This window comes from Panthera pardus, unplaced genomic scaffold, assembly GCF_024362965.1.
Source record: "Panthera pardus isolate Hobbes unplaced genomic scaffold, ASM2436296v1 HiC_scaffold_6, whole genome shotgun sequence".
NCBI classification, from domain to species: domain Eukaryota; kingdom Metazoa; phylum Chordata; class Mammalia; order Carnivora; family Felidae; genus Panthera; species Panthera pardus.
In genome coordinates, this window is record NW_026526991.1 from 3,615,256 (window position 1) to 3,643,017 (window position 27,762).

Genomic DNA, 27,762 nt, shown 5'->3' on the forward strand with positions numbered 1-27,762 from the left:
ACTGCCTCTCAGGTGCCCGCACATTTGCTGGGCGAGGGGATCTAGAAATGGAGCAGCTCAGCTGAAGACTGACCCCTTTGCCCAGGCGGTCCTCCCTGGACGCTGGGGTCTCTCTCCACAGCACAGCACCAGGGCACCTGCCTCTTGTTTCCTCTGCCTGCCCCCCCACCAAGCCTGTGTCACCAAAAATCGCCCATTGATCCAGGCTTAAAATAACCCCTGGCATCTGCAGCGAGCCCCACGGGGCGGGCAGAGGAGCCGTGTGTCTCTGTGCCTGAAGGGCACCCGCCCCGCCCCCAGCTCTGAGTTCTGGCAGCTTGAGTGTGAGGGTGTCGAAATGTGCTCGCGAATGTGAGCCAGAGTGCATGTCTGGTGCGAGCATGATTACCAGGGCCTTCCTTCCACCATGGGCATGTGAGTACACACGTGTGTTAGTGTGGATGCCCCTGTGCACACATGTTCTTCCTACGCTGCTGAGCCCTTGCCTGGTGCCCGGCTCTGGCTGTGCAAGGCTCAAGGTCTTGAGAGGTCACGGACATTAGGGAAAGCCTGGGATGGCCCTCGGTGTCTCCATTTTAGATTGTGGGTCAGTGACCAGTCTGCCCAGTGGTGGGCCAGGGAATTGGAATCTCCTCGAGACAAACCCAAGACCCAGAGAGGGGAAATGATTTGCTGTGACTGGCACACGGCCGGGAAGGGCCAGGGTCTGGCTTGGAACCTTCGCTGTGAGGCCCAAACCTACTGTCTGGCCAGTTTAGTATAAAAAGAGAGAGCAGCTGGAGGACCCCAGCCCAGAGCCCAGGGAAGTGCTCCTACACCCTGATAACACACTCAGTGTGCCCTGACTCTTACAGGATCCCCCCGGCCTTCCACACGCTGTTCTCTCTTCCTGGAATGCCTTTCCAGCCCCTCACACAGACAGCGCCTATTTATCCTTCATTTTGGGGTAATGTGGGTTGGAATTCCTGCTCTAATATGGCCATTCAACCTTTCTAGGCCTCAGTTTTCTCATCTGCAAGATGGGCTGCTAGCACCTCTTCAGCAGGGCTGCAGGGAGAAGCCAAATGGGCCCCAGATGGAGAAACACCGGGTCCATGCAGTCGGGTGGGGGCTCCCACTGCCGCCATGCTGAGATGACGATTGCCACTCTGGGTGCCATCCACGAGCCTCAAAGGCCACATTCCCAAGCCCGTTTTGTTTTCATTTCTTCCACGAAGGAGGGTTACCCAAAAAGCAGATTCTAGAGAACTGAGGACTTGCTGCTAACACAGATGCCTATGCCAGTGCCGGGAGGGGGTCGGGAGGGGAGGGCTCCTGGCTCCTTTGTCTCCCCGAGAGGCAGCTCGTGACTCAGGCTCCAGCTGCCTGTGGGAGGGAGGGGGCACCCAGGCTGAGGTCGCCAGGGAGCGGCATGAGTGGGGGGACGATGGAAGTGGTGCCGGGAGCTGGGGTGTAGCCTCCGGTCCCGCCGCACCTTCTCCCTGACCCTCCCCTCCCCTGCCTCGGAGTCACGCTCAGGACATCACAGCTGGAATTACCTGAATTACCCGCATTACTCTCCCCCTTCAGGACCCTCCAAAGGCCCCAGTGAACATGCAAATCTGGAGCTGGCCACTAAGGACAGGGCTCAGCGGAGGCCACACAGCGCGTCCACCCACCTGGAACAGGCCCGCCCTGTCCCGCCGGCCTGCCCGGTCCTGGACAGGATTCTGAAGTCGGTTCCTAGCCCGGGGTGGGGGAGGCGTTTTGCGCTCCTCGACATAGACACTTCGCCCCAAAGTCGGGGCCATGCCCTGCATCCAAGGCCTCTCCTGGCACGGGACACACGTGAGGACGGGAGCCCCGCGTGAGCGTGGAGGTGCGGGGCTTGGAGAGGGCGCTGTGGGTCTCGGTCCCGCCGTTCACCAGGTCCCGCCCTTTCTCCTCGCCCCTCGGCCCGGAGCCCCCTCCTGCTACTTGCCCCGGCCCCGCCCCTTCCCTACTCCCTTGAGACTCGGCGTCCGTCAGCCCCTCCTCCCTCCCCGACCCCGCCCTCAGCCGCGCCTCTCGTCCTGGTCCCACCCTCTCCGTCCCGCAGCCCAGCTCCACGAGCCAGGCGGCCGGCGGTCGAGGTGCCACCTGCTGGGCTGACCGCAGGAGTCGCGGAGAGAGACTTTCACCTGCCCTGGAGTCGCTGCCATCTTCCTAGATCCCAGACTCTCTGCAGCTCAAGGGAAGGAGGAGATGTTCAGAGGCCCTCTGGGCCCCGGGACCCCTGGGGCGTCCCCAGGGCAGCTTCCCCCCTGCAGAGCCCCGGGAAAGAGCTTGGGCTGGGAACGTGGGCATGTGTCTTCCTGGCTCCTCCCTGACCCTTTCTTTGCGTGACCCTGGGCAGTCGTTCCTACCCGGCCCTCACCCTCAGCGCCAGGTCAGGACCAGGCAGCTGGGGAGAGGGCACAGCTTGGAGAGAGGTCAGATTTCAGCCCTGAGTGAGGACGAATGTGGCCTGAGCCACCCACAAAAGAGCAAATGGGAGTGAGCTCCCACCCTGTGCCAGAGGAGTGCCAGAGGAGTGCCAGAAGGGTCCCGGAGGCTCTCAGAGGGAACGGGACAGGGAATGGTGAGACGCTAAATGGTGTGGCTGGAGAAGCACCTGGGTTCCCTGAGGATGGGTGCCCTTATGTGCCAAGAAGATTCTGAGCCTCACCTGGCACTCAGAGGCCATGGTGCCCAACCCTCTAGCTCCCCCTGCCCCTGTGGCCTGCTTCTTGACCCCTTCTGTGCCCTCTCCTCTGTACCTTTTTCCACAGTCCCTTGGGCCAGGAATGCCCATTCTCTGCTCCATTCCGGTAGGAAAATTGGGCAAGACTCAGGGCATACCTCCCACGGTCCAAAGCATGCTCTAGATGCTGGATTAATGACCTCCCTGTTTGGGGCATTCCCTGGGTCTGGCAGGGATTGCCAGCTTTGTCCCTGTGTCTCACTCCATCTCTCCCACTGCACTAGGACCTATTGGTGGGGCCTGAGGCCACCCTCCAGGTATCGCCCAGAATGGCCCTGGCACAGAGCGGGTGTGTTTGGATCTGGTGTGATCAGTGGGACAGTAAACGGATGAGCGGTGGGAGCGGTAACTGCCGAGACTGGAGCCTCAGACCAGCTCCGGGAAACTAGCTTTCCAGGAGAATTTCTGAGGGTTGGGGGCTCCGGGCAGGAAGTGTCTGCGTCCCAGGGAAGGATGGGATGGAGGCACTCCAGGATGAGGACCCGACTTGCCACACGACCTCTTTAATCTCGGACAGCTGGTTGGCCCTTGGGCTCCATTTAGAAGATGAGACGGGCTCAGAGAGATGCCACCAGCTTCTAAAGGCAAGGGCTGTGTGGGGCCATCCTTGCTGAGACAGCGGGAGGTAAGGGGTCAAGTCCTTCCTCCCTGGCCTCCCCAGCTGGGCCTCCCCACCCCCACCAGGAGCCCAGAGCCCAGGGCTGCTGGGCAGGAAGTGAAAAGTGCCTGCAGGAAGCCCCAGGAGGAACTGAGACTTGAGCCAACCCCGCCTCCACCTGCCTGGGCCCTGGGGACCCCGGGGAAACCAGACCCTCCTTCAGGAAAAACTGGCCAGAAACACAGGCTTGGGGGAGGGGCAGCTGGTTCCCACCCAACAAGCAGTTTTTCCAAAGTCTATCTTGGGTGCCTCTTACAGCCAAAAGAGACCAGTTGGGAAAGAAATCTTTGAGCAGTGATGTAAACAAGACGTAAAGCCTGGAATCAATCCCTGGGGTCAGCACTCCCAAGGAGGGCACCTGGGCCAACGACCTTCTGGACACGGACAGGAGCCTGGGTACGGCCCAGCTCCACCACTGCTTAGTGCAGCTTGGGCCAGATCCCTTCATCTCCCGGGCCTCGTTCTTCCCATCTGCAAAATGGGACATCTAATCCCTGTTCATGGACATGAACAGAATTTAGATTTTCAGGAAATCAGATTTTCAGCAGATCAATTCAACCAACAGGGGCCATAAAAAAACTCGGGCAAAGATTTATGTCGAGGAGGTACTCCTGCCTCACAGCTACAACAGCAAAAACCAAAAGCAACCAAAGGCTCAAGCGGAAAACTCTACAAATATTGAAAATCTTGTTTGCAAAGTATTTAAAGACAAGAGAAAACTCACCAAATATGGCCGCCAAGATATGAGTTTATGTAATTACAACCACATAGAGAACCCACCAGTTATGGGTCATTTCTCCATAGACTCCACCCTGGATCACTGTCGAACTTTCCAAAATGTCAACAAATCAGGTCTCGATTTTGTGTTTAGGTTTATTTATTTATTTTGAGAGAGAGACAGAGAGAGTGACTGGGGGAGGGCCAGAGAGAGGGTGAGAATTCCCAAGCACGCTGACAGCATGGAGCCCGGTGTGGGGCTTGAACCCATGAACTGTGAGATTGTGACCTGAGCAGAAACCAAGAGTCAGACACTTAACCGACTGAGCCACCCAGGCGTCCCTTTTTTTTTCTAATGAAAAAAGCAAAACACAAAAACCTTTTTTAAAGCAAACAAAGACCCATGCCCTCCTCCAGGTGCTGTCATTAAGGTCAAATGCAGTAACTTCATGAAGACTCCTTAGAAAGCACTGCCCGGACAGAGAGCCAGGGACTGGAAGCCCCTGGGCGACTGGGGCCTGGGGGAGACTGGCCCCCTCTTTGCCCACCTCTCCCCCCGCCTCTGCTCCCGGTTCTTCTCCCAGGAAACTTGCTTCTTCTGGGCCTCAATTTCTTCATCTATAAAATGGAGGGAGGTGGGGGTAAGGATTCTTTAAGGTTCTTTCCGGTTCTTCTCCTCTAAGGGCCATAAGCCCAGAGGAGCACTTTGCATCCAACCCCCCATTTTTCAGAAACGGAAACCGAGACCAGAGGGGAAGCTGGGGTTTGACTGGGACACAGCGGTGCCAGAGGTTTGCATGTCTGGACCCCAGAGGGGTTTTACGCACGTGTTTTACCTCCAGGGCCCGGTCCCCCACTGCGGTGGAAAAGGTGAGTGGGAGGTAGGAGTGGCCAGGAGGAACAGCTCAGACTCCCCGATCCCGAGCTGAAGGGGACTGGATGTCTGGGCCTGCTTCCCACCCTCCTGCCTCCCGCCAGCCACCTGACCTTACCCCAGCCACCTGGCAGCCTGCGGATAGGGGCACTTGGGATGCATTCAGGGAGGGAGTGGCTAGGAAGACTTCAGTGTGAGGGTCAGGGTCCTGGAGGCTCCAGACCATCTTCTGGGCTGAGAAGGGGGTGGGCGGGAAGGGTGAAGGTCTGCCGGGAAGGTCAGGGAGAGGTGGGCGGAAAGCATCTGATGCCTGCAACAGAGCATGGCCAAGGCTCTCCAGTGAGACACAATGGTACCCAAAACTCCGTCTTCTGACTCCTAGTCCACGCTTCTTGTGAGGGCGCTAAGCTGTGACAAGTCCCAAGGACTGTCCAATCCGGTCAGGAGTTTCTAACCCTGTGTTAGAGGGCCAGTAGGAGAGGCAGCACCTGACCAAGTGTAGCATGGTCTGCAAATAGAGGAGATGGTCTCAGCCTCGGGCCGCAGAGCAGGGGGCACTGCTGTCGGAGGAGCAATTCCCCGAGGACAATGGGTGATCCCAGGGGCTGGCATAGAATGGCCAAGTGACCCCAGCACTTGGGGCCTAGCTTGAGGAGGGTGGACCACAGACAGAGGGGAGCTCAAGGGGCATCAGGTCCCGCTGGTTCAAGGCCACAGCCCCGCTCTGGCTTCTGAACAAAGGAACCTCTTGCAGGTTCTGGGCCTTTCCCTAGGTACAGCTGAGTGTGCCTTGAAGGCAGCTGGGACCCCAGGTGGGGTCTCTGGGGAGATTTTCGGCCGTGTGCCTTCATCATGAGTTTGCAGTCTAGCCCCAGAGGGGCTGTATACCTCCTCTCACGGTGCAAGCTGGGGGCTCTGGAAGCTGCTATGAGGGTGAAAAAGGCATCTTAGGTCCTAGAAGACTGGGCCAAGCGCAGGGTTGACCCTGGGGTACAGATACCCGAGAATCAGCGCAATCCAGGCTCTTTGTCAAAATCACCTTCTATTAAACCCTGAAGCAAACCCCTCAGTTGGTTACTCATTACTGCCATTTGCATCAGCTTTAAAGCAGGACAGCTCCGAGAGCAAGTATTAAAGAAATACAACACCCAGCTACAAATTAAGCATCCTCCTACTCAGTCATTTTCCTAGATTCATTCTGGCTTACGGTGGCTTCCCTGCACTTAAAGAAAAACCTCCTACACAGAGTGCCCCAGCCACACAAAGGCACAGGAGCTCAGCCACCACCTTCGACGGCGGCCAGCGATGGTCTGGTTTTAAGCCACACGCTAACATGCCATACAACGCGCTGCCGTCTGAACTCTGCGGTCTGTAGTCTGTGGTTCTGCAGGGTTAGCTGGGGAGCAACCAGGTTCCCAGAAAAGGGGCAGGTGGGCACTGCAGTCAAGAGCCGAATCCAACCTCCAGGCCCCTGGCTGACAGCTCACAGGGAGGACAGGGGTCGCTTCCTGCCCCCTCCGTCGCTACTGTTGCTCAGGGCCAGCAGTCTTGGTGGTCACCAGCTCAGTGGAGCCCAGCTCTGTGGCTGGCACAGGGACGCTGTGGGCAGGTGGGGTGTTGGCTGGGTCTTCTCTGGGTGGAGGCCAGACGGGAGCTGTGGCATCAAGGGGTTTCGGGGGATGGATGATGACATCGTCCAGGGGCTCTGGTGGGGGGGGGGGGGTGGGCAGGGAATGCAAGGTCAGGGTTGCATCACAGCCTTCCCCCCCCTCCCCCCCGCCTCCGCTCCTGTTCTGGAAGCTCCAATGGAGAGATAAGTCATGAACTCCCCCCTGCAGGGGTGGGGAGGGGTGGCACGTGATGGGCCCTCAGGACAGGAAGCGCAGAGGGCGCTGGCAAAACGGGGAGCGCAGGGGGAAGGGAGAAGTGTGGGAGCCCTGTGTCTCTTGCTCAGAGGGCTCTGGGAGGCCACAGCTGTGTCCCTCACTCCGACTCAGCCTGAGGTCCTCAGAGCCCGCCCTGGTGCCCCGCGCACCCCCCCCACCTCCCCCTTTCCACATTGCCCCGGGGTCCAGTCTCCCTCCCACTGCCCCCACTCCCGCAGAACTCACCGTGCGGGTGCGGGTCCGGGTCCCCCGGGGGAGCCGCCGCGCGCAGGCGCCGCCGCCGCCGCCACCTCCAGCTCAGCAGGCCCACCAGGACCAGGGCCAGCGCCAGCCCCAGCAGCGCGGGGGCGCCGAAGAGCAGCGCGGGCAGAGGCAGCGCGGCCTCGGCCTCGGTCTCGGCGGCGGCCCCCGCGCCCACCGACTCCTGCGGCTGCAGCGCGGTCCCCGGCGCCAGGCTGCCAGGCCCGGCTGCTGGCGGAGCGGACGGGGAGAGAGAGCAGGGGGCAGGGGGCAGGGACGGCCGGGGAGGGGGAGGGTCGGGAGGAGGCGAGGCTGGGCCGGGGAGGGGAGGGAGGGCCGGGCGGGGTGGACAGGGGAAGGGAAAGAGAGGGGGCGGTGAGGGCCACGTGGTGACCGCTGGTCCCCATCCAGGTCCCTGCTTACGGCCCCCCATCGACCCAGTCGCCCCCTCCCCACCCATCCTGGGGCAGATGGGGGCCGTGCCTGGGGCTCTGGCAGCGGTGGGGCAGCGGTAGCAGGAACCTCCTCCCCCTCCCCAGGGCTGCCCCGCTGACCAGCTGGCAGAGCGGGTCGACTCTTACCCGGTCTGGGTTCTGGCGTCCGGAGGAGCCTGCAGTCCACGCACTTTCGGACCAGAGGGTCAAAGCACTTGTCCGCCACACACTTGGTGGGGGCCGCCCCCTCCCTGCCCCGCAGGCTCCTGGCACCTCTCCTCTGGCTGCCCATGCTGCCTCGCACACAGCCGGGACTGAGTCTGGCTTCAGCAGCCAGAGGAGGAAACCGGGAGGGGCCCACCCACTGTGCCCCGCCCTCCCGCCTGCTGGGGTGGGACCACTCTCCGCCAGGGCCCCGAGGCCCTGCACCCCACACCTTCTCTTCTACCTGTGGTTCCTCCATTCAACCACTCAACCATCACCCCCAGATGCTGGGCGGGCCGCCCTCTGCTGGGCGCTGGGACCGTGCTGGGCTCAGATGGGGGCCTTCTCTCGGACGGCAAAGGATGGGCCCCTGTAGTCAGGACACAGACCTCTGGGTGGCCTCCCCTGTCCTTCTCCCCAAGGCCAGCCCACAGCCCCAGACAATCCCCAACCCCCATGTCCCCCCCACCTCACCTGCCTCCTCTTCTGGGGGAACTTCCTGCTCTTCCAGGGCAGAGCGGGTTCAGTTCTTCGGATGTTAGGGAAAGACAGCGCCTCGCAGCAGCAGCAGACATGGAGAGAGAGGGAGGAGGCTTTGTAGAGGAGGTGATGAGGAGGAGGCGTTCGCCAGATGGAGGGGGGTCTAGGGGAGCATAACAGTGGACGGGCCCAGGGAGTGCTGGGTTAGAAGGCTGGGCCCTCAACTGAGGGCTAAGGAGCTTTGGCTGAGGGCACTGGGGAACCAACCATGCAGGACTTTAAGCAGAGAGTGTCATAGTCAGATCTGCGTGATAGTGGGGACCCTCTGGCTGGAGTAGAGAGCACAGTCAGGATAGGGGGAGGGTAGCCGAGGGTTCGAGGACAGACAGCTCCGTCTCCAGATCCTAGGCAGGAGAGAGACTCAGACCGACAGATGAACAGACAGACCAAGACCCCATGGGCAGCCTGCCCATCCCAACTCCTTTCCCCAGGGCTGTGTGTATCCTGGCCTGCTCGCCTCTGTGTCTCACGGAGGTCCCCTCTGTCTGTCTCTATTCTCCAGTGTTTGGGTTCCCCCACCTGTCATCCACAGCTCTCTCAGATTGAGCGTCAGACATACGCACAGGCCCCCTCTGCCTTCCTTGACACCTGCTGCCCCTTCCCTGGGGGCAGGGGCTGGCAGAGAGCCTCAGCACGGATTTGGTGGGCCATACCAGACCCCTAAGCACTCAGGTCTGGGGTGGGGGGCACAGAGGCAGGAATTACTGTCCAGGGGACAGGGCAAGGGCTTGGGGGCAGGAGTAGATCTTTAGCAGCTGCAAGGGTATAGGGAAAGCTTCCAGGCGGAGACTGGCAAGGGCAAAGGCAGAGAGAGGTGAGAGGGGACAGCATGGCCACTGCCCCAGGGGATGCTGCAGAAGGACTGGTGGGGGGGGGGAGGCAGATGGGCCAGGCCTCAGACCTCAGGCTCCTGGGCAGTGAGGAGCCCCAGGAGGTGCTGGAGTGAAAGGAGAGCTTCTCTGAACTCTGCTTTAGAAGGGGCCTTCTCTCTGGCTGCTGCAGAGTTGGAGACAGGACACTATGGACCAGGGAGGGGAACCATCTGGAAGCTGTTTAGGAGCTGGGAGTCCGGTTGGCTCAGTCGGTCGAGCATCCAACTCTTGATCTCAGGTCATGATCTCACGGGTTCAGGAGATTAAGCCCCACGGAGCCTGTTTGGGATTCTCTCCCTCTCTCTCTGCCCCTCCCCTGTGCTCTGTCTCTTCTCAAAATAAATTAAACTTTAAACAAATTTTAAAAACAGTAAAACTATAGAAGTTGTTTAGGAGCAAAGAGTGATGCTGTGGAGTGAGGCGAGAAAGGCTGGTCCCCAGGTTTCTGGCTCAAGGGACCCTGAGGACTCACAGACCCCTGAGTCGGCTGACCCCCAGGAGCCCTGGCCCACTGCCTCTCCGTCCCCTGCCCACGGGCCAGCAACTCCATGGCAGGAAGGTGTAGGCGGCAGGGCAGCTGCAAAGGAGAAGTGGGTCCGGGATGGTGGGTGTGGGTGCGAGTGTGGGTGTGCGGTGAGGGGGTGGGGGAGCCAGGGGCCTGGAGGGGAGCGGGGGCAGGGAGGTGGGGGCGGAATCCCCACCCTCATCACAGTGGTGCCGTTACTACCTTTCGCTCTCAGGACCGCAGAGCCCTTACATTGGACCCGGACGCCTCATTTAAACCTCACGCCTTTGGGCCGAGCGGTCGGAGTCTTGTGGGAACCTGGCGTGAGGACCCCGTCCCTAGGAGAGGGTGGGCCGGTGGGGCCGGCCTGGGGCCACTTCCGTGAGCCACTTCTGCACAGGCCGCGTGGGCCTCTGTCTGTCTCACTGTGGCTGCACCGGCTCCAGCAGAAAGCACGGGAGGTGGTCTTCAGGGGCCCAAGCCAGAGAAGGACAGCGACCGTTCCCTCGGTGCCTCCTGTGTGCCCGGAGCACGTGCCCAGGACAAAGGGGTAACAGCGAGAAGCATGTGCGATCCAGGTCAGTGGCATGGGCAGGTGCCTGGCCCTGGACAAACCTCTTCACTCGTGGCTCCTGAAAGGGGAGGGGGCGGGAGGCCTTGAATCTCGACTCTGCAGTTAAGAGAAATTTCCCCAACAGACCAATGTGGTAAACATTAGGTTAAATCCTAACGTAGTCCTTATTTTGGTTTACACAGCTCTTCAGTCAAGATCAGGAATTTCTTTATTCAAGTCTTCTATGTCACTTCTTGACGGAGACGTGGTGTCCGAGAGAGGAGTTAGTTTCGCAAATCAATGTGGTTTTTGCAAATTTTTGTTCTTTTGATCATTTTCACTCACTTAAGATTTTTATTTAAAATCTTTTTCATGTTTATTTATTTTGAGAGAGAAAGAGAGCACAAGCAGGGAGGGGGCAGAGAGAGAGAGAGACAGAGAGAGAGTCCCAAGCAGGCTCCTGTGCTGTCAGTGCAGAGCCCAACGTGGGGCACAATCTCACAAACCATGAGATCATGATCTGAGCCGAAATCAAGAGCCGAGCTGGGCACTTAGCCGACTGAGCCACCCAGGTGCCCCAAGATTTTTATTTATTTTTATTTACTTATTTAATAATCTCTGCACCCAACGTGGGGCTTGAACTCACAACCCCGAGATCAAGAGTCACATGCTCCACTGACTGAGCCAGCCAGGTGCCCTGATAGTTTTTACTTTAAATAATTTGATATCATCACCTCATACGTACTGAATAGAAAATAAGGGACTTTGTAGCTGAAAAAAGCCTAACTAATCGAATGTCTCTTAGTGTTCTCATGTTTTCGTTCACTGATGAATTGTTTAAAAAAATAATTAATTTGGGGTCAGGGAAAAAGGAGTCTCCAACGATCTTTGTCCCTCAAATTCCCCCCGAAACACCCTCCCAATGGCTCTGACACAGGCAGTATTATAATGTCCGTTTTCCAGACGGGGAACAGGGACTCTCGAGGGCAAAGGGATGACCCAGTGCGAACGGGGAGTCTGGACAGGGTCTGTGCCCACCCGACTGCGAAGCGTGGCCGGTGCCCTTCATGCCTCCGGGACAGGGTGGGGGAAATGAGGAAACTGCCAGTTGGGCCAGCTCAGTGTCAAGCTGGGGCAGTCCCTGGGGGACAGAGACGCCTGGCCCCCTAGATCTAGTTGTGAAAGTACGCGGAGACCCAGGATGCGTGTGCTCCTGACGTAAAAATTGCTTTCATTGTAATTCTGTAATATCTGAACACGTTCTCATGAAAAAACCCTCAAACAATACAGAAATCCATGAGTAAGAAGGGGCCTTTCCCTGCTGTCCCCAGAGGGAGCCTGTGGACTTTTTCCTCCTATCCTGCCTTGCGCCTTTAAGTTCTCACTTAAGTTCTCACGTAAGTTCCTGCAGAAGAGCGGGTATTGTGATTCATACAGGGGTCCGCAGTGTGAGCTGTTCTGTTGGCTTCCCTGCCCTCCTGGGCCCTGTGGGCTCTCCCCTTCGATTTCGTCACAGGAGCAGGAGCGGCCAGGGTCCCCGGAGTAGAGACTCCCTTTGCCTTTCTCGTGTGTTTAGCTCTGACAAACAGGACACTGCCAGAAAGTCCCTCTCGCTGGGGACAGCGGGAAGAATGTGGCTTTGGGCCTCTGGACACTAGGACAAGGGGTGGGAGAGGCAGAGGATGGATACAAAGTCCTTGTGGGGCTGGAGAGTCCCCGGCCCTTCTCCCCCTGACTCCAAGCTGTGCAAAGGGAGGCTACGCCCTTCCAGGAAGCAGTTACAAGATCCCTGCCCAGATTTTCAGATGCCCAAGCTGCCTGTCCTCCAGCCCTCATCCCCACCTCCATACATGCACACGTGCACACACACACGCGCAGTCTAACGCTCCTCGGGGTTGCTGGCCAGGGCAGCCCGTTCTCAGCATGGCCCGGAGATAGAGGACACGGCCCTCAAAGTGAGGTCAGAATGGAGACCCCAGCTCATTAGCATCACAGCCACAGGGAGTAGAGTCCCCATCTCCTGGGCTCCAGGTCAGCAGGTGGAAGGTGGAAGGCTGCTGTAAGGCAGGGGTGGGGAGGTGAGAGAGCAGGGAGCCTCCCCAGCGGCTGCCTTCCCTCAGGCCTCATTCAAGGCACCAGGTGGGGACAAGGGCCGCTGGCTCTGGACCTCCTTCAGGTTTTTGGTCCCATATGAATGATGCACAGGCCGACTCCGTGAGCAGACACCTCCATTCGTTCACCAAATATTTACTGAGATTCACTATGTACCAGGCACTGTTCTACGTTCTGGGGGGACAACCGGGACAAAGCCTAAATGGTGAAACCGTACAGTGGGTAAGGGGCTGGGAAGTGCTGGGGAGACAGTTTCAGGAGGGAAGGGTGGCAGGGAGGGCCTGGGGGGGGGGGGCCGGGAAGGCTTGCTGAGACCTTGGAACACAGGGATGGAGGGGAGAGTGACTCCCCCAGGATGTCTAGGGAGGAGCAGACGAGGCCCAGGGAACGGCACAGCAACCAGGAAAACGGCAGTGGCCAGTACCGACTAGTCACCTGCCTGGCCCTGTGCCCTGCATGAATCCACAGTGCTTGCCTCAACCCTGTAGGGGAAGTGGCATCGTGAATATCACTTTACAAAGAGGAAAGCAGGGTCAGAAGGATCAGGGACGAGCCAGGCAGCCCCCCGGTCCTGAGCTCTCACCACTGCTACCACGGCACACACATCTGTGGGGGCCTCTCCTGGTCAGCAGGTGGGAGGAGGTCAGGTCCAGCCCTTGAGGAGCCTGTGGCTGAACACGGCAGAGGATGGTCAGGTTCTGGGAGCCCTCTGGGCCTGGCTCTGCAGGGCCGTTATATCGCCAGACCGGGCATCTGCCAAATGTTAGCTCCCAGGGATCCCCAAATGCCTTTGGCATTTCTTCTGATGTAAGAGCGCGGCCTCCAAGGAAGGCTGCCTTCCGTCCAGGTCAGGGGCACTGGGACAACCCACCCTGTCTCCCTTCCAGAGCTGGTCCTCAGCAGGGGAGGCTGAGGGAAGGAGGTTAAGCCAGCAGGTACCTCGGGCAAAGGGTGCCTTTCTGCCCGGGGGCCTGTCAGGTAGGCCTGGCCCAGCACCAGGTACGTGAGGGGAGGGGCAGGCTGTGGCAGGCCTTTATCTCAAGAACTCCCCAGGGCTCCCCTTGCCGCCCACACCCCTGGGCACAACCAGCCTGTGGAGGGCACACACGGGGCAGGTGCAGCTGAGACTTACAAGAGCCTCAAGAGGCCGTGGGGACGGGAAGACAGGAAGTGAGCTGCCCCAGGTCACACTGCAGGTTGGCCACAGACCCCAAGTCAGTGAGACTCGGAGGCTGGGTCCTTTCCCACTGCATCACTTCCCCTCTGTGACCAGGGTCCCCTGTCTGAGCCCAGCCCCGGGGCCGCCCCTGCCTTTGCTCACTGAGGGGTGAAGGAGGCTCAGGTGCCACGTTGCAGAGCCCCCTCCTCGGCAGGGGTGGGAAACACCACCAGATCAGGGCCAGAACACGCAGGCCTGGGCCATCTCCTACGGAGGGTGCAAGCTCCCTGGGGTGGGCCCCAGGAACAAAGAACCTGGGACCCGGAACAGGCCCCGCCCCTCTGAGAGCCTCAGATACCTCATCCATACAGCAGGGGCCCGACCCCCCCTCTTCCCTCCGCGTACTCAGACAGCATGGACGCGGCAGCTCGAGGTCCAGCACGAAGGCCTCTCCTCCAGGAGCCTCAGGCCGCCCACCCATTCAGACCGCTAGCCCACCCCCTGTAACCGCCTCCAACATGCCCACCTTGAGACCAAGGCCAGCCTGAGAGTGCTGACGTTTGCTTAAAGTCTTGTGTTTAAAATAACGGTTTCTCATGCTCAGTCCTGACACCGGCTGGGGAGAAAGGTGTTAATTAGCCTGATCTCATTCTACAGATAAGGAACCTGAGGCTCTGGGAGGGTAAGTGACCTGCCCAAGGTCACGAGATCATAAGAAGCCAAGGGCAGCCTCTCCCGTCTCCCTCCACCGTGGTGATTCCAGGCACCACTGGGGCGTCAAGACTGGTTTTCCATCACTTCCCTTGATAGGACTGCCTCCCAGGCCGTATCCCTGGCCTCCAGACAGGGCCGAGCAGCCACACTCCCTGGTCGGGGGCAGCAGGCCTGGGAGGGCCACTAACTGCTGGTTGGGAACTGATTGCTCAGCTCTGCTGTGGGGCAGAGGCAGCCTCTGGTTCCTGGGCCCCTGCCAAGCCCGCTGGAGCTGACAGCAGTCGACAGCATCGTGTTCCCCCGGCACTTGGAAAGCTCTCAAGTCCTTGGCTGGAGTGTGATGCCACTTCTCTTGTTAAATGGCACCAGGTGGCAAAGAAAACACGGCACAGAGACTCTAGAGAGAGAGAGAGAGAGAGAACGTGCCCCATGCTGGCTGGGGGGAGGCTAAGGGTTATGGGAGGACTTCCCCTTGTCTCCGATAACGGACATGCTCAGCAGAGGCAGGCAGGCTGTATCCACACTGCCTTCCTCCCCTGCTTGGATACCATGCTCCATTAGCTCCCAAAGACCTGCCCGCCCTCCACCTGCTCCCCACACTGCCCTGCAAAACCCCACCCTTTATGGCCCAGGCTACCAAGAAGGCTGGCTTTCCCTGGACCTCTGCCGATCCTGCCCATCTCCTCTGAGATCAACAACCACTTTTACCTCTCACCTTGGCCTCTTCCTTCAACCCTGGATGCGTCCACCTCAGCACAGAAGCTGGCCTGCCTTCCCCGACGCTGAGGAGCCCCTCGAGCGGGCCGCGGGCGTGTTGTGAGCCCCGTGCTTGAAGCCGTGACTGTCCTGGCACGGGCAGCGCGCCTGCCCTGCTCCCCGCCCCCTCCTCCAGGAGGTCTGCCCCTGTGCTAATGGCCACCTTGGCACCTCGCAGTCCTGTCCTGAGGTGCGGACCCCGCCCCAAGCGAGTGGCTCCCTAAGAGCCTGCCCTTCCTGATAGCTGCTGTCTCGGGCATGAGGCCTGTGCGTCCACTTCTGTGTTGCCAGTCCGGGCCTGCCCAGAAGTGCCCAAACCTTTGTTCAACCATTAGGCACGTAAGAAAACAACTGGAAGGAAAAAGGTGGGGCCGGAGGTCGGCTGCCCGAATGGCTGTGTGACAAGGACACGCCTCTGGTGACAGCAGTGCTTTGTCAGCTGAAGTAGGGAAACATGGTCCACCTCACAGATCTGCTGGGGGTCACAGGAGCAGCGGCGCGAGGAGACTGGAGCGTGTGGTGCCCTGCTGTGTTGGGGACACTGGGGACCCTGACCCGAATCTGCGCAGCTGACGTTCTCAGGGGGGCCCACGGGGTGGCCTCAAATCGGCCCGGTGTTTGGCCGCCAAACCCTACTGAGCACTAGGGGTGCAGTGCTGGGCCAAGCTCTGGCAGAAGCCCATGGAAAGAAGGGCAGGCCCTGTCCTCAAGACGCCCGCCATGAGTTTCAAGTCGGCCCAATCTCGCAAAGAGCACGGGCTGGGGCTGGGGCTGTGGCAGTGCCGGCCCTGCCCGGGGTGCCAGGCTGGGGCACGAGGAGGCCCCAGCACAGACAAGCAGGGTAGGGGTGGGGGGAGCCGGCACGGTCCAAGGGAGCCCAGACCTGGCTCTCCTCCTGAGGTCTCGTCCACCAACCCGTTTGCCCCCAAACTCCTGTGTGCCCAGCTGGCCACCGAGGAGCGGCAGGAGCCCTGACCTGGCTGACAGCATTTCTGGATTCCGACCCTGGCACTTTGGCAAATTCTAACTAGACCCAAAGGAGAAGAGGAGCCACGGTCAAGGCACAACCTCTCACTGCCGAGCGGGGAGCCAGCCCATAATTCTCCGCAACTTAGGAGTTCACAAACGGTTTAATTCCTGGCTTTGCACCAGTTTTTGAACCCAGTTCTGTGTGATTTCAAACAACGGTTACTGTTCCCTGAGCACTTGGCTGGCACCTTGATACAATGGATTATGAAATACCTAGAGCACACAACAAGTGGAGGGAGAAATACAACCACAGCCTTGTCCCCTCGGTCACTTCACTCAGTCCTCACAACAAGGTCAGCAGGACGACCTCCACTCCGCACCCGGGGAAACAGGCTCCAAACGGCAACACCAGGTTCCTGAAGAACGGCAAGGCCAGGATGTGGGTCGGATTGGGTCACAGAGTGCAATGCCCCCTCTGCCCGGCCCTCCTCACTGTTCCGAGTCCGTGTCCTCATCTGCAAAATCAAGGTGATGGAGGAGGCCAGCGGTTTTCTGAATCGTTTTGAGCCGTGGACGCTTTGTTCAAATGGAGCCTGAAGTGGCGATGTATCCGAGCAGGTGGGTGAAGACACGGGCTCTGCGGGAGGGAAGGAGCTGCAGGCCCGCCAGCCGGGCTCCCCGCTGGAGCGCGGACGAGTTGGGACGAGTTGGGTCGTGCGGGCATCTGACCGCTGAGCCAGGGCCCGCCAAGCCGCGACCCGGTCTTCAGCGACAGCGGAAGTCTACCAGTCACCAGGCGGGGGGGAGCGGCGGCTCGGGGGCCAGCAGCCCTTACAGGTCCTCTGGGGCCAGGGTCTCAGAGCTCCTCAGCAGGGACAGCAGGTTCAGGGCTGAGACACCGGGCACGTGGCCAGCGCAGATCTGCAGCATGCGTACCAGGCGCTGTGCCATGGTGGCCTGAAAGCCTTCCATCTGCCGGGGGAGAAGAGAGGATGGGGGAGGCGGGTCGGGGGCAACCGGTCCTGCCGCACGGCCTGCCAGAAGGGGCTGGAAGCCGAGATGTGGGGCTTAGCAGGCAAGGTTGGCGAAGTTGGGTAAACCGTCTAGTGGCCGCAGAACAGGGATCTGGATCCGGGCTAGTTCCAGGCAGTGCCCGGGAGGCAGAGGCCCCGAAGGCTCCTTACCTGGGAGCTGAGGGATGGAAAAGGGGGGCCGACAGGCAGTGGCCCTCAGGGGGACAGGGAGGTGCCATCAACAAAGAGTCCCTGCTTTTGAAGGCAGGGGCCCAGAGGCGCTGCGGGGTGGGGTCACGTAGGGCGGGTGACTCTGTTCCAGGGCCTGGCACCAGGGAATCAGTGCCTGGTGAAGGAAGAACGATGCTGAGCCGCCCTCCCCCGCCAAACGGGGCTGGCGCCGCAGGACCAGCTCGTCCTCCCTCTGCTCCTGCTTTGACCGGGGAAGGGGCCATGAGCGTCCAACCAGTCGCCCAAACTAGGGACTGGGCACCCTCGGCCCTCCTGCTCTTGCTTCCGCCTTTGTCACTTGCGACCCCTCTTTCCAAATCCAGAGGCAGCTGTCCTTCTCCCTGAGTGCCCTCTCAGCAGACCCTGCCACAGCCACGCCCCGTCCCTGGGATGCTTTTCTACCTGCCCCCGGGACCCCACACTCCCCTGGCCTCTCCTCTGGCCTCACAGGCTGCCCCCTCCTCTGTGCCACATCTGAGGGATCCATTTAAACCCACATCACGTAAGTGGAAAATAAAAATAAGTAAAACCCATGTCAGGCCACACCCCTCCCTGCCCCCACACCCCTCCCTGTGGCTCCAGTTTTACTCAGAGTGAAAGCCACTGCCTTTACTAAGACCCATGAGGCCCCCCGGCTCTGGCCCCACTGTCACTCTGACGCATCTCCAGGGAGCCCTCCCTGGGGGACCCTGGACCCACCAGGCAAGTCTCCACACTCCTCTGGCCCCACGTGCTCCTCCACCAGGAGTCTCCCCGGCTTGCCTCCCTACCGCCTTCACAGATCTCTTTAACAGTCACCCCCGGCCACTGACACTAAACCTTACTGCTTTACCACCTCTTGACCGTCACGTCCTCATTTTCTAACGCGTTTTACTTTTTTTTTTTTGGTCCTTTTTTTAAAGTTTATTTATTTGAGAGAGACAGAGACAGCATGACTGGGGGAGGAGCAGAGAGAGAGGGAGAGAGAAAATCCCAAACAGTCTCCGTGCTCAGTGCAGAGTCCGATGTGGGGCTCAAACTCACGAACCGTGAGATCATGCCCTGAGCCGAAACCAAGAGTCGGATGCTTAAATGACTGAGCCACCCAGGTGCCCCACGCATTTTACTTCTTTACATGTTTCCTCTGCTACGACAGAGCTGAGATTTTTTTTTTCCCCCTTTTTTACTGTTTTGCTCTATGCATCCCTCGGGCCCAGAACAGTGCTTGGCACACTGTAAGTACCTAAAAATATCTGTTGACTAAATCCTTACTCTGACTTCCGTGGCCTTGGTCTCAGAAAGAGGCCTCCCAGCTGCTGCTGCCGCTCTCACTCAGGCTCCCCGGCTGGCCTCCTGCAGCAGCCTCGACCCCAAGCCTCAGCTCCGGCCAAGCCTCCTCCAATCCGCACACGACACTCCAGAGGTGCGGCCCCCAAACCCAAGCCTGACTACATCAGATGGCTCCTGTCACCTACAGGAAGGAACGGCTTCTTCCCATGCCAGGCCACCAGGTCTCTGCACTTCCTTCACGCCTACACCATGACTGCTGGGTCTAGCCGCCGGGGGTAGAAGTCTCTGCCTCACCGGGTTCTGGGAGGGCAGGCTCCATGCCTGACTCATTTGTGTGCTCAGGGAGCAGCGCGGGGCCCCACTGGCAGAGCTAGGAGAGCAGAGCTAGGAGATGAATTCACTGGGCCAATCCCACAGCTCCGTGAATGTGTTTCTTCACGTGTAAAAGGGGGCTGATAATTCCTACCGTGCCAAGACCTTAAAACATGGCGAAGCTCGAACTCAGATATGTGGAGGACTGCGCCCCAAAAAGGACAACACAGGGGGTGCCTGGGTGGCTCAGTCAGTTAAGCATCGGATTTGGGCTCAGGTCATGATCTCACGGTTCATGAGTTCGAACCTCTCCCACTCCCCGCGGGTGAGCTCAAGCACTACTTCGGGTGAGCCCCGTTTCTCTCTCTCTGCCCCTCTGCCCCTCGTGGGATTCTCTCTCTCTCCCTCCCTCTCTCTCTACCCCTCGCTCACTTGTACCCACCCCTTCTCTCTCTCAAAAAAATTAACTAAATACAAATAAATAAATAAAAAGGACAGCACAGGTACGAGGAGTGAGGGCTGTCCAACCACCGGGTGCTTCATGTGAGGGAATGCCAGGTTCGCGTTGCCAGCAGGCCAGCTGCTCCGGCTGGAACTAGACGGGCGGACGCAGGCCTTTTCCTTGAGAGCGGTCAGGCTCCTCATACCTGGTACGGCCTGCCACCTACTGACCACAAAGAGAACTACACCACACGGCGCCAGGCTGGGGGGCCTCTCAGCCAGAACCGCCTAAGGTTTAAGGTACCTGAGCTGTGGGGCAAAGATGATGATTCCCCTTTAGAGATAGGAAGACGCAGGCTGCGTGGGGGAAGTGACTGTTCAAAGCCACAGTTAGCAGCCTAAGAAGGAAAAGAGACAGCAGCGTGCAAATCCTGTTGGCTCTACCGCTTAACTTACTAGCTGTATGACTGAGCGAGTTGCCTCTCCTCTCGAAGTCTTGGGTTTCTGGGGTACGTTGTGGGGAAAGTCTGGAAGGGCGGGCACTTCGCGTGTGCCCTAGGCCTCAGCGTCCTGTGAGGTCAGAGTGCTGACTAAAATAGTCGTCAAGCATGAAAAACGAATTTGTGACCAAGGGGTATGTGCATCTTCATGGATGCATTGAACAAGGAGATCTGCCCCATCCTCTTATGAGATGGAAATATCTGCCCTTTCTGCTGGTAACAGCCCCAGGCAAATACTGCTAAGACTGACATCTCTTGCCTGTATTCGTACCGCCAAATTTCACTTAGAGTTTAATGGGAAAAAAAGTATTTTTTTTTTTCTCTCATACAAGTTCACCGATCCCCTGAATTCTACCCTCAGGCCAGAGGGGTCCACAGACCCATGAATAAGAATCCCTGGTCTGGGTGGTGGTAAGGGACAGTGTGCTGACTCAGTTCTCTCTGCATTATATCACTTTACCTTTGGGGATAGGTGCAAGACCAAGAACACAGCAGAAATGAACTTCAAAACCAATAAACACACTCTAAAACCAAGCAGGCCTGCGACGTGGGTGGGGTGGCCCAGGTCCCGGGAGCCCTCAGCAAGCCTCCCACAGGGGGATAGCTGCTGAGTACTTTTAGCAAAACGTCAGGATTCATGTTCCAGAAAGCGAGGCTGGAGAGCGAAGTATATCAGCAAAATAGAAATCTGCTCTGAGACGCTTATAATTAGACTCACCCTATGAGAAACACCAACAGAAGTGAGTTGGGACAGAACGGACACCCTATGGGTCCCTCCAACCCTCTACTCACCCACCCACCCGTCTTCCCTGCTGCCTGCTGGATGCCCTGCCCCAGGCTGGGACTAGACAAGGTCTGGGGTCCAGGGGAGTAAGGGGAACAGGGGCATTCTGACTGTGGACGGGCATGAGGGGGCACTGGTTAATGAAACAGACAAGACGCCTGGCCTCACAGCCCTTACAGCCCAGCGGGAGAGTGAGATATTAACAAGGACCCACATGACACACATAAAACTTAGTTATGAGAGAAAACGAAGCAAAAGAAGAGAAGGCAACAAGTGACTGCACTCGGCATGAAAGAGGCACTCGGGCTGAATGCATACTGTCGCCCTACTTTACATCTGTGCGCCCCAACGCTTAGGGTGACAGACCTACCCAAGGTCCAGCCAGTGAGCAGAGAAGCCAAGATCCAAATTAGGATCTTGTGTCTCCACATCAGGACCTCCTCACTCGGGCACTTGACTCTCCAAGAGCATTCTCGACACACCTACTGTGCTGACTGCCCTTTCCCTGCACCCCCTCGATTACTGTCCTTACCTCCAGGTCACAGAAGAACAGAGGACTTCGGTAGGTGTGGGCCAGCTTCACGACCGTGTTTCGGTGGACACTGCAGTGACTCTCTCGCCCAGCTGCAAAGAAGCCGTGAGTGCTACAGGCTGTCACCTCTACCTTCGTGGCAGTCATCCAGGAAGCACTGGGCGAAGTCATTCACTACCTCTCTCTGGGCCTCAGCTGCTTACTAGTCAGTGAGGGGACAGTCCTGTTCAACCTTCTTTTCGGGGCAGCCAAGATCATTAAATTAGAAAATAAAGCTGAAAGGGCTTGGAGAGAGTGCTCTGTAAAAACGTGAGTTTCCTCATCTAGAAGAGGAGGATGGTAACAGCCCCCACTCCACTGAGTTACTATAGAGATTCGGTGAATTAATATATAGAAATGACCCGGCATTCATTTATCCATCAATGCTCATTGAGCATAATCTGTGCCAGGCCCTCCCCCCAAGGACTCTGCAGGTCAGCTGGGTGGAGGAGGGCAGCTCAGACACGCCATCGGTGTAGGTGGAAGGGTGGGGAGTCTATACGACAGAAGCATGCGTGGGATGGACACCTCGGGGCCCAGACTGCAGGGCTGGTCAGGGAGGTGTCTCCGAGGGGACAGGAAATAGGGGTTAGCTAGACAAAGAAGAAAAAAGCATCCAGGAGAAGCTCTATGATAGAATCACGAAGGGCATGGGCTCTGGAATAGGACCATCTAGGGATGAATATTGGCTCTACCACTTTTTAGTTGTGGGCCTTGGACAAGCTGGTTCACCTCAAGGCTCCAGTTTCCTCAGCTCTAAAACCAAGCTAACAATATGTACCTCAGAGCGTTGTTTGTAGTGGAGATTAAGTGATCCAGAAACGAAGCACTTTTAGAACAGTGTCTGGTGCGCAGTGAGCGCTCAATAAAGGTCAGTTATTGCTATTTCCGCCGTTAGTGTTACAAAGTCTCTCAGGAACGGCAGGCCTTGCTCAGAGAAGGAGAAGCTGAACCAAAGAAGGGGACAGGAACAGGAGACGAGACTAGACAGGAAGGTGGAAGGCCAAACTTGTGCCTTTACAGGACCGACCGTGGCTTTTCCTCTGAAAGCCACAGGGAACCACCAGGCAACTCTTAGCAATTATCTCAGCAGAACGATCTGCTCAGATTCACTTTCCGAGACACCGCCAACAGGTCAGATTCCAAAGCTCACGTTCTTTGGTCCCTTGGGTGGCCTCAGTAAGAAGTCCCCCACCGCAGTGCCGGCCACACAGCGCCCGCGGTGGGGGGTGGGGGAGGATGCACTTACCGCCGGTGGCAAGGAAGGCTGCCTTCCCCAGGAAGAAGGTGGCGTCCACATGGCGCAGGGATTCCTCCACGTTCCGGAGGCTGGCGCGAGAAAACGAACCACAGGCCAAACCTTACCACAGAGAAGGTGGAGGGCTGCGTTCCTCAACCCAGAGAGGCCAAAGAAGGAGACGAGGGTAAGAGGAAACACCCCTAGAGGAATACGTCATCTTTCGTTTTGCTGGAGTATTTTTAATTACAAAATGACTCAAGCCCGTACAACAATCCGATAGTGAATATGGAGGTGTTCTGTAAAAAGGAAGTCTCCTCTCCGGCACCACCCTTCTGTCTCAACATCCCCGAGGTAACCGCTGCTGACAGTTTGGGGTGGAATTCCTCTTGCATATGAATTTTTCCTTTATATATATTCTCACACATGCAGACAAATGCTTCTGTGGGACCGATGCTAGATGTAGAATGGCTGCGTCACAGCTCTGTGTCTTTTTAAAATGTATCTAGGTGGGCGCCAGGTGCCTCAGTCAGTCGAGTGTCCGACTCTTGGTTTCAGCTCAGGTCATGATCTCGCGGTTTATGGGTTCGAGCTTCACATTGGACTCTGTGCTGACAGTGTGGAGCCTGCTTGGGATTCTCTCTCTCTCCCTCCCCTGCTCGTGCTCTCTCTCAAAATAAATAAACTTAATAAATAGGTAGGCAAATAAATATATAAATAAATGTACCTAGGTATTGCCATATTGCTCTCTAATAAGGTTAGATATTTACAGTTCCATCAAGTATGTGAAAACACTCTTTTCCTCCAGGAAAAGGGCCCTTTAACCTTCTGGGCCAAGGGTTTCATTCACTGGTGTCCAAGGAATGATAAAGAAATCTGTCATCTCCTGGTCAAAAAGCCATCTTAGGTGACCCAGGCCAAGGTTTCAGCCTGAACAAGCAAGGCCTAAGGCAAACAGTAAAGGATGGCTCTCGGCCCCTAAGTCTGACTATAGAGCAGGATCTCCCCAAACACCCAGTCAGTTTTGGTGAAGCGATGGGTCCCACCCAAAGAACAGATCTGCTGAGTCAGGACCCCTGGCAATCATGGCAGATCTTGGCCCTTTCTCTGCCCCACCGTGGGCCCAAGTCACTGCTCGTCTGTTCCAGCTGGCCAGGCAGCGGGTCTGGACTTGATCCTGCTGCTGGCTGTAGCTGGTATCGACCTGTCCCTGGTTCCAGGTGTTTCCACTACAGCCTTCACTTAACACACACCACACGACTAGGTGTGTGCCTTGGTTTCTGTGCTGGATGCTGCGTCCTGCCTCCCCTCAGTCAGCCATCGCCCCCAGAGGGAGAGTGTGAACCTTCTCCTGCGCTCCCCAGGTTGGCTGCAGTCTTGTCCCCAGGTTGCCAGCACCACGGGGAGGACCAGGCTGGGCCCCAAGCATCACCACCCGCTCATGCCTCCCTGGCTGCTACGTTGGGCCCCTGACCCTGGACCAGCCTTACAGTCCCGTGCACACATTATGCTCCTCTTACCTTTTACATTAACCCTTCACCTGGAACCTTCTGCTCACTCCCAGTTTTACCTCGGTACCTCAACCTGGTCATCTCCAGCAGAAAGTCTACCCTGCCCTATGTCCTGAGAGTCACAGGCCTTGTTGGGGCTCTCATAGCCCAATGCATCCTTCTTTTATAGTACCTATGCTAGCTACTACAGCTCTGTGTTCAAGAGTCCAGCTTCCTCCCCCAGGGGGCTGGGAACACCTTGGGGACAGGGGTCTGTTTCATTCCTGTCTGTGCCTGCCATCAGGGATACAGAGAAGGCTACAGAAAACATTAGCTCAATGACTGATGGCACTGTTGGGGTTTACCAGTCTTTTTTTTTTTTTAATGTTTATTTTTTTAAATTTATTTTTGAGAGAGACAGAGAGGGAGGGAGAGAGAATCTCAAGTAGGCTCCATGACGTCAGCACAGAGGCTGATGCAGGGCTTGAACTCACAAACCATGAGATCATGATCTGAGCTGAAACCAAGAGTCAGATGCTTAACCGATTGAGCCACCCAGGTGCCCCTATCAGTGTCTTTAAAATATCATACACTTGCCACTGGCTCCCCATCCTCATGCTCTGGGGTAACCCCAGGCAGCCTCTCCCTGTGTCTTCTGCTTCCTGGCATAGGTGAGGTCACCATCCCAGGTCTACCAGAGTCCTGAAGGTACCCATTCTCTGGATCTCACCTGTATTTGCTATGAAGGTTGACCACAAACACGATCAAGTCAATTCGGGGCCGATCCACACTGGAGGGCAGAGGGAGGGACCTTGCCAGGTGGCTGAAAAACAAGAAATTGCAAGACTAGGGGCACCTGGGTGGCTCAGTCAGTTAAGCGTCCAACTTGGTCTCAGGTCATGATCTCACGGTCTATGAGTTTGAGCCCCGTGTCCGGCTCTGTGCTGACAGCTCAGAGCCCGGAGCCTGCCTCAGGTTCTGTGTCTCCCTCTCTCTCTGATCCTCCCCCACTCGTGCTTTCTCTCTGTCTCTCAAAAATAAACAAACGTTTAAAAAAAATTGCAAGACTAAAGATATATGTACCCACATCACAGTGACCATTCACATACTGACCTTCCTAGGGTAAGAAGGTGTCAAGGGCTCCTCCCCTATGCCCCTGATGCTTTTGTGGGCAAGACTCCTCAGGCGAGCATAGGGGCAGGGCAGAGCCGGTCCTTTCTAGATGACTTCTGTCTGACTCCTTCTGCCTCAAAGTTGGGAACTGCCTTGGCAAGAGGGATTTGGGGCTATAGATAGCATGGGGCGAGCCAGCTACACTGTGTGCTGGGAGGGAGATGAGACCCGGAAGAGGGGCGTTAGATTGTGAAGACTAGGGGTTAAGACTGAAGCCCCTTGGAGGGCAATGGAAGTCGGCTCAAATCTCAGGTCTGCCAATTACCAGCTATGTGACCTTGGGTAAGTCACCTTCATCACTCTCGCCTGAACTTGTTCCCTCATTGGAGATTCTTTAAAGTGCTGTAACGGGGTTTATTCTCCTAGTAAGGGGTGTTTCAAGTTCCCACGGAGGAGCACCCTTTAGAGTGGGGTCATGCTCCTTCCATACGGACCCTTGGAGCTTATCTATGAAGGGCAATGACACCCACACGCATTCAGTCCCTTGCTTCCCACCAGCAGCTATTTCTACTCTCCATCAGTTAGAAAAAGAAAAACAAAACCTAATTGCTTAGTCATCTTTTCTCCAAATTAGGGGGGTAACTGAACACTACTCTGTGCCAAGTACTGCTCAAAGCACTGGGGATTCACTAGTGAACAAAAATCAAAGCCCCTGACCTCAAGGAGCTGACCCTGGGGTCCACGGGGGTGGCAGGCTGGAAACAAATAAACAGGCGAACAAGGAAATTTCTTATGATGACAAGTGCTAGAGGAACACAGAACACATGTGTGAGAGAGTGATGGAGGGTATCTTAGCTGGAGGCAGATCACGCCTTGAGGGGCTGGCCCCACCTGTGCCCGCCTCTCTGGCAGCTCCTCTGCCCGCCTACAAGAGCAGGCTGCAGTTCAGCCACGGCAGAGCGATGGGACCCCCCCCCCCCCCAGCCTCAGCTACTTACACCCTCAGCTCCGAGGCGCAGTCCTCCTTGAGCATCGAATCGGCCAGCTGCTGCAAAAGAGCATCTTCCGTGCCCACCAGCTGTCCAGGGAGAGAAGGCGGCCTACTGATGCCTGGGCACAGCAGTCCCGCTGGAGGGCCTGGGGATCAGGCCACAGACCCAAGACCGCTCGACTCCCAGGATTCCCGCTCCCACGCGCAGGACCCCGTTTACCGAGAGAGGGCTCCGCCAGGCCCCAGTTGAGGGCCCAGAATGCACCCGCTCCGGTAGTGTCTGCACAGCGCTTCTTAACTGCCCCAGACTCTGCCTCGGACGGCCGGACCCAAGAGACGCTGGGAAAACCATTACCTGTCCGGCGCCGAACACAAGCTTCCCGGGTCCCAGCCCGCCCAGCCGCCCCACCAATCAGAAACCGGAAAAGAGCCCTCCGCGCACCTATTGGTAGGGGCGTCCTTCAGACTCAGAGGGAGGCCACCCCGATTGGTTCAGAATGCGGCCCTCCCGCCCACCACACCCCAGCCCGAAAAGCGCGCATCAGAACCTCAGAGAGCCCAGAGGACCAGACAGACGGTGGAGGCCCCGCCAAAGAGGAAAGGCGGTGAGGGGAAGCGGAGCAGCTGACGCCTACCAAGATGGTGGCCGTGTTCAGGCCAGGCTGCTTGTCCAGCGGCCGCAACACCGACATCCCAGTCGGCGGGTGATACGCAGCTCTGGAAGTGCGCGCGGATCTTTCAAAATGCCGGAGGCCCGCCCTTAAGTGCAAGACAGAGGGTCGCGTGACCATAGTTGGGCGGGGCTTCGCGTGGTAGGGCGTAACTCTCTTAAAGGAATCCACACCCCCTTTTTTGATGGGGGCGTTCCAGCTGCGGCCCCCAGGCTCTTAAAGTGCTGTCAATGGGACAGGCCTTGCCTCAGAAAAAGAAGGTGTTCAGTGATTCATTTGTTCATTTTTGTTCACTAAGGCTCATTCATCATGCTCTTTTTTTTTTTTTTCATGGTTCTTTATTTTGAGAGGGGGCGCACGACGGGGGAGGGCCAGAGAGAGAGAGAGAGAGAGAGAGAAATCCAAGCAGGCTCTGACTCGGGGCTCAATCTCATGTCCCATGAGATCATGACCCGAGCTGAAATCAAGAGTCCGAGGCTTAATGGACTGAGCCACCCAGGCACCCCATTTCATCATACTCTTGATTCCTTCCCAAACTGCCCCTCTCATTTCTTCTTCCCCATCTCATTTGACTTCATCCATGCAGCTGCTCAGAACAAAACCTTGAGGTCATTCTTGGCTCCTCTTCCTCATCCCCCACATCCAACCCATAAGCCAGCCTGCGAGTTCTAGTCTTAAAATGCATCCAGAAGCTGACCACTTCTCACCGCCTCCACTACCACCAGTAGGACAAGCCACTGTCATCTCTCACCTGGACTATTGTAACAACCTTCTCACTGGCTCCCTGCTTCCACTCTGGTCCCCAGGGCTACCGGTTCTTCTCCACACAGCAATCTGAGTCATCCCTATAAAACAGAACCTGATCAAAACCCACCAATAGTTCCCGAACGGCTTACATGGACTGTGAAGCTCTATGTGTTCTGGTCCCTGACAATCTCCCTGACCCATCTTCTGCTCTTCTCCCTCTTACACTCCTCTAGCCACATGGGCCACTAGGCTGTTCTTCAAATTATTCCAAGTATCCTCCCACCTCCTGCCTTGTCCCTGCGGCTCCCTGTGGCTGAAAAGTTCTTCTCCCCCATAGTCGCTTGGCTCGTCTCCTCACTTCCTCCATGTTTCTGCTCCAAGGCTACTTTAGCAGAGAGGCCATTCTTAACAACCCTATGTAAAATAGCAAGTCTCAGT

The 27,762-nt window shown here is 57.4% G+C and overlaps 2 protein-coding genes across 7 annotated transcripts; both read right to left on the reverse strand.

Annotated features, from left to right (window-relative positions):
- Positions 1 to 4,274: 4,274 nt before the first annotated feature.
- Positions 4,275 to 8,033, reverse strand: TNFRSF13C (TNF receptor superfamily member 13C). Its single transcript, XM_053895033.1, has 3 exons — positions 7,718 to 8,033; positions 7,122 to 7,364; positions 4,275 to 6,715 (listed from the first exon to the last, which is right to left on the reverse strand). Exons 1-3 carry the CDS (start codon positions 8,031 to 8,033, stop codon positions 6,534 to 6,536), a joined length of 741 nt encoding a protein of 246 aa, XP_053751008.1. The 3' UTR covers positions 4,275 to 6,533.
- Positions 8,034 to 10,269: 2,236 nt separating this feature from the next.
- CENPM (centromere protein M) lies at positions 10,270 to 26,668 on the reverse strand. Of its 6 annotated transcripts, none has more exons than XM_019447046.2 (6): positions 26,542 to 26,668; positions 25,914 to 25,993; positions 24,533 to 24,625; positions 22,325 to 22,404; positions 21,037 to 21,128; positions 10,270 to 10,361 (listed from the first exon to the last, which is right to left on the reverse strand). In XM_019447046.2, the coding sequence occupies exons 1-6, from the start codon at positions 26,596 to 26,598 to the stop codon at positions 10,311 to 10,313; spliced, it is 453 nt and encodes a 150-aa protein (XP_019302591.1). In that variant the 5' UTR covers positions 26,599 to 26,668; the 3' UTR covers positions 10,270 to 10,310. The 6 variants fall into 6 exon arrangements, 5 of the variants coding, with proteins under 5 accessions (XP_019302591.1, XP_019302589.2, XP_053751010.1 ...); XM_019447044.2 differs by lacking the exon at positions 10,270 to 10,361 and adding an exon at positions 16,097 to 16,926; XM_053895035.1 differs by lacking the exons at positions 10,270 to 10,361; positions 26,542 to 26,668 and adding exons at positions 16,097 to 16,926; positions 26,127 to 26,149.
- Between the last annotated feature and the right edge of the window lie 1,094 nt (positions 26,669 to 27,762).

Coding starts and splice junctions, on each gene's coding strand:
- TNFRSF13C (XM_053895033.1), bottom strand. CDS start 8,033: ATGGAGGAACCACAGGTAGAAGAGAAGGTGTGGGGTGCAGGGCCTCGG. Junction 7,365..7,717: donor GACGCCAGAACCCAGACCGG/GTAAGAGTCGAC, acceptor CTCCGCCAGCAG/CCGGGCCTGGCAGCCTGGCG. Junction 6,716..7,121: donor CCCGGACCCGCACCCGCACG/GTGAGTTCTGCG, acceptor CCCCCCCACCAG/AGCCCCTGGACGATGTCATC.
- CENPM (XM_019447044.2), bottom strand. CDS start 26,598: ATGTCGGTGTTGCGGCCGCTGGACAAGCAGCCTGGCCTGAACACGGCC. Junction 21,129..22,324: donor AGCCTTCCTTGCCACCGGCG/GTAAGTGCATCC, acceptor GCTTCTTTGCAG/CTGGGCGAGAGAGTCACTGC. Junction 16,927..21,036: donor TGTTCTTCTGTGACCTGGAG/GTAAGGACAGTA, acceptor CTCCCCCGGCAG/ATGGAAGGCTTTCAGGCCAC.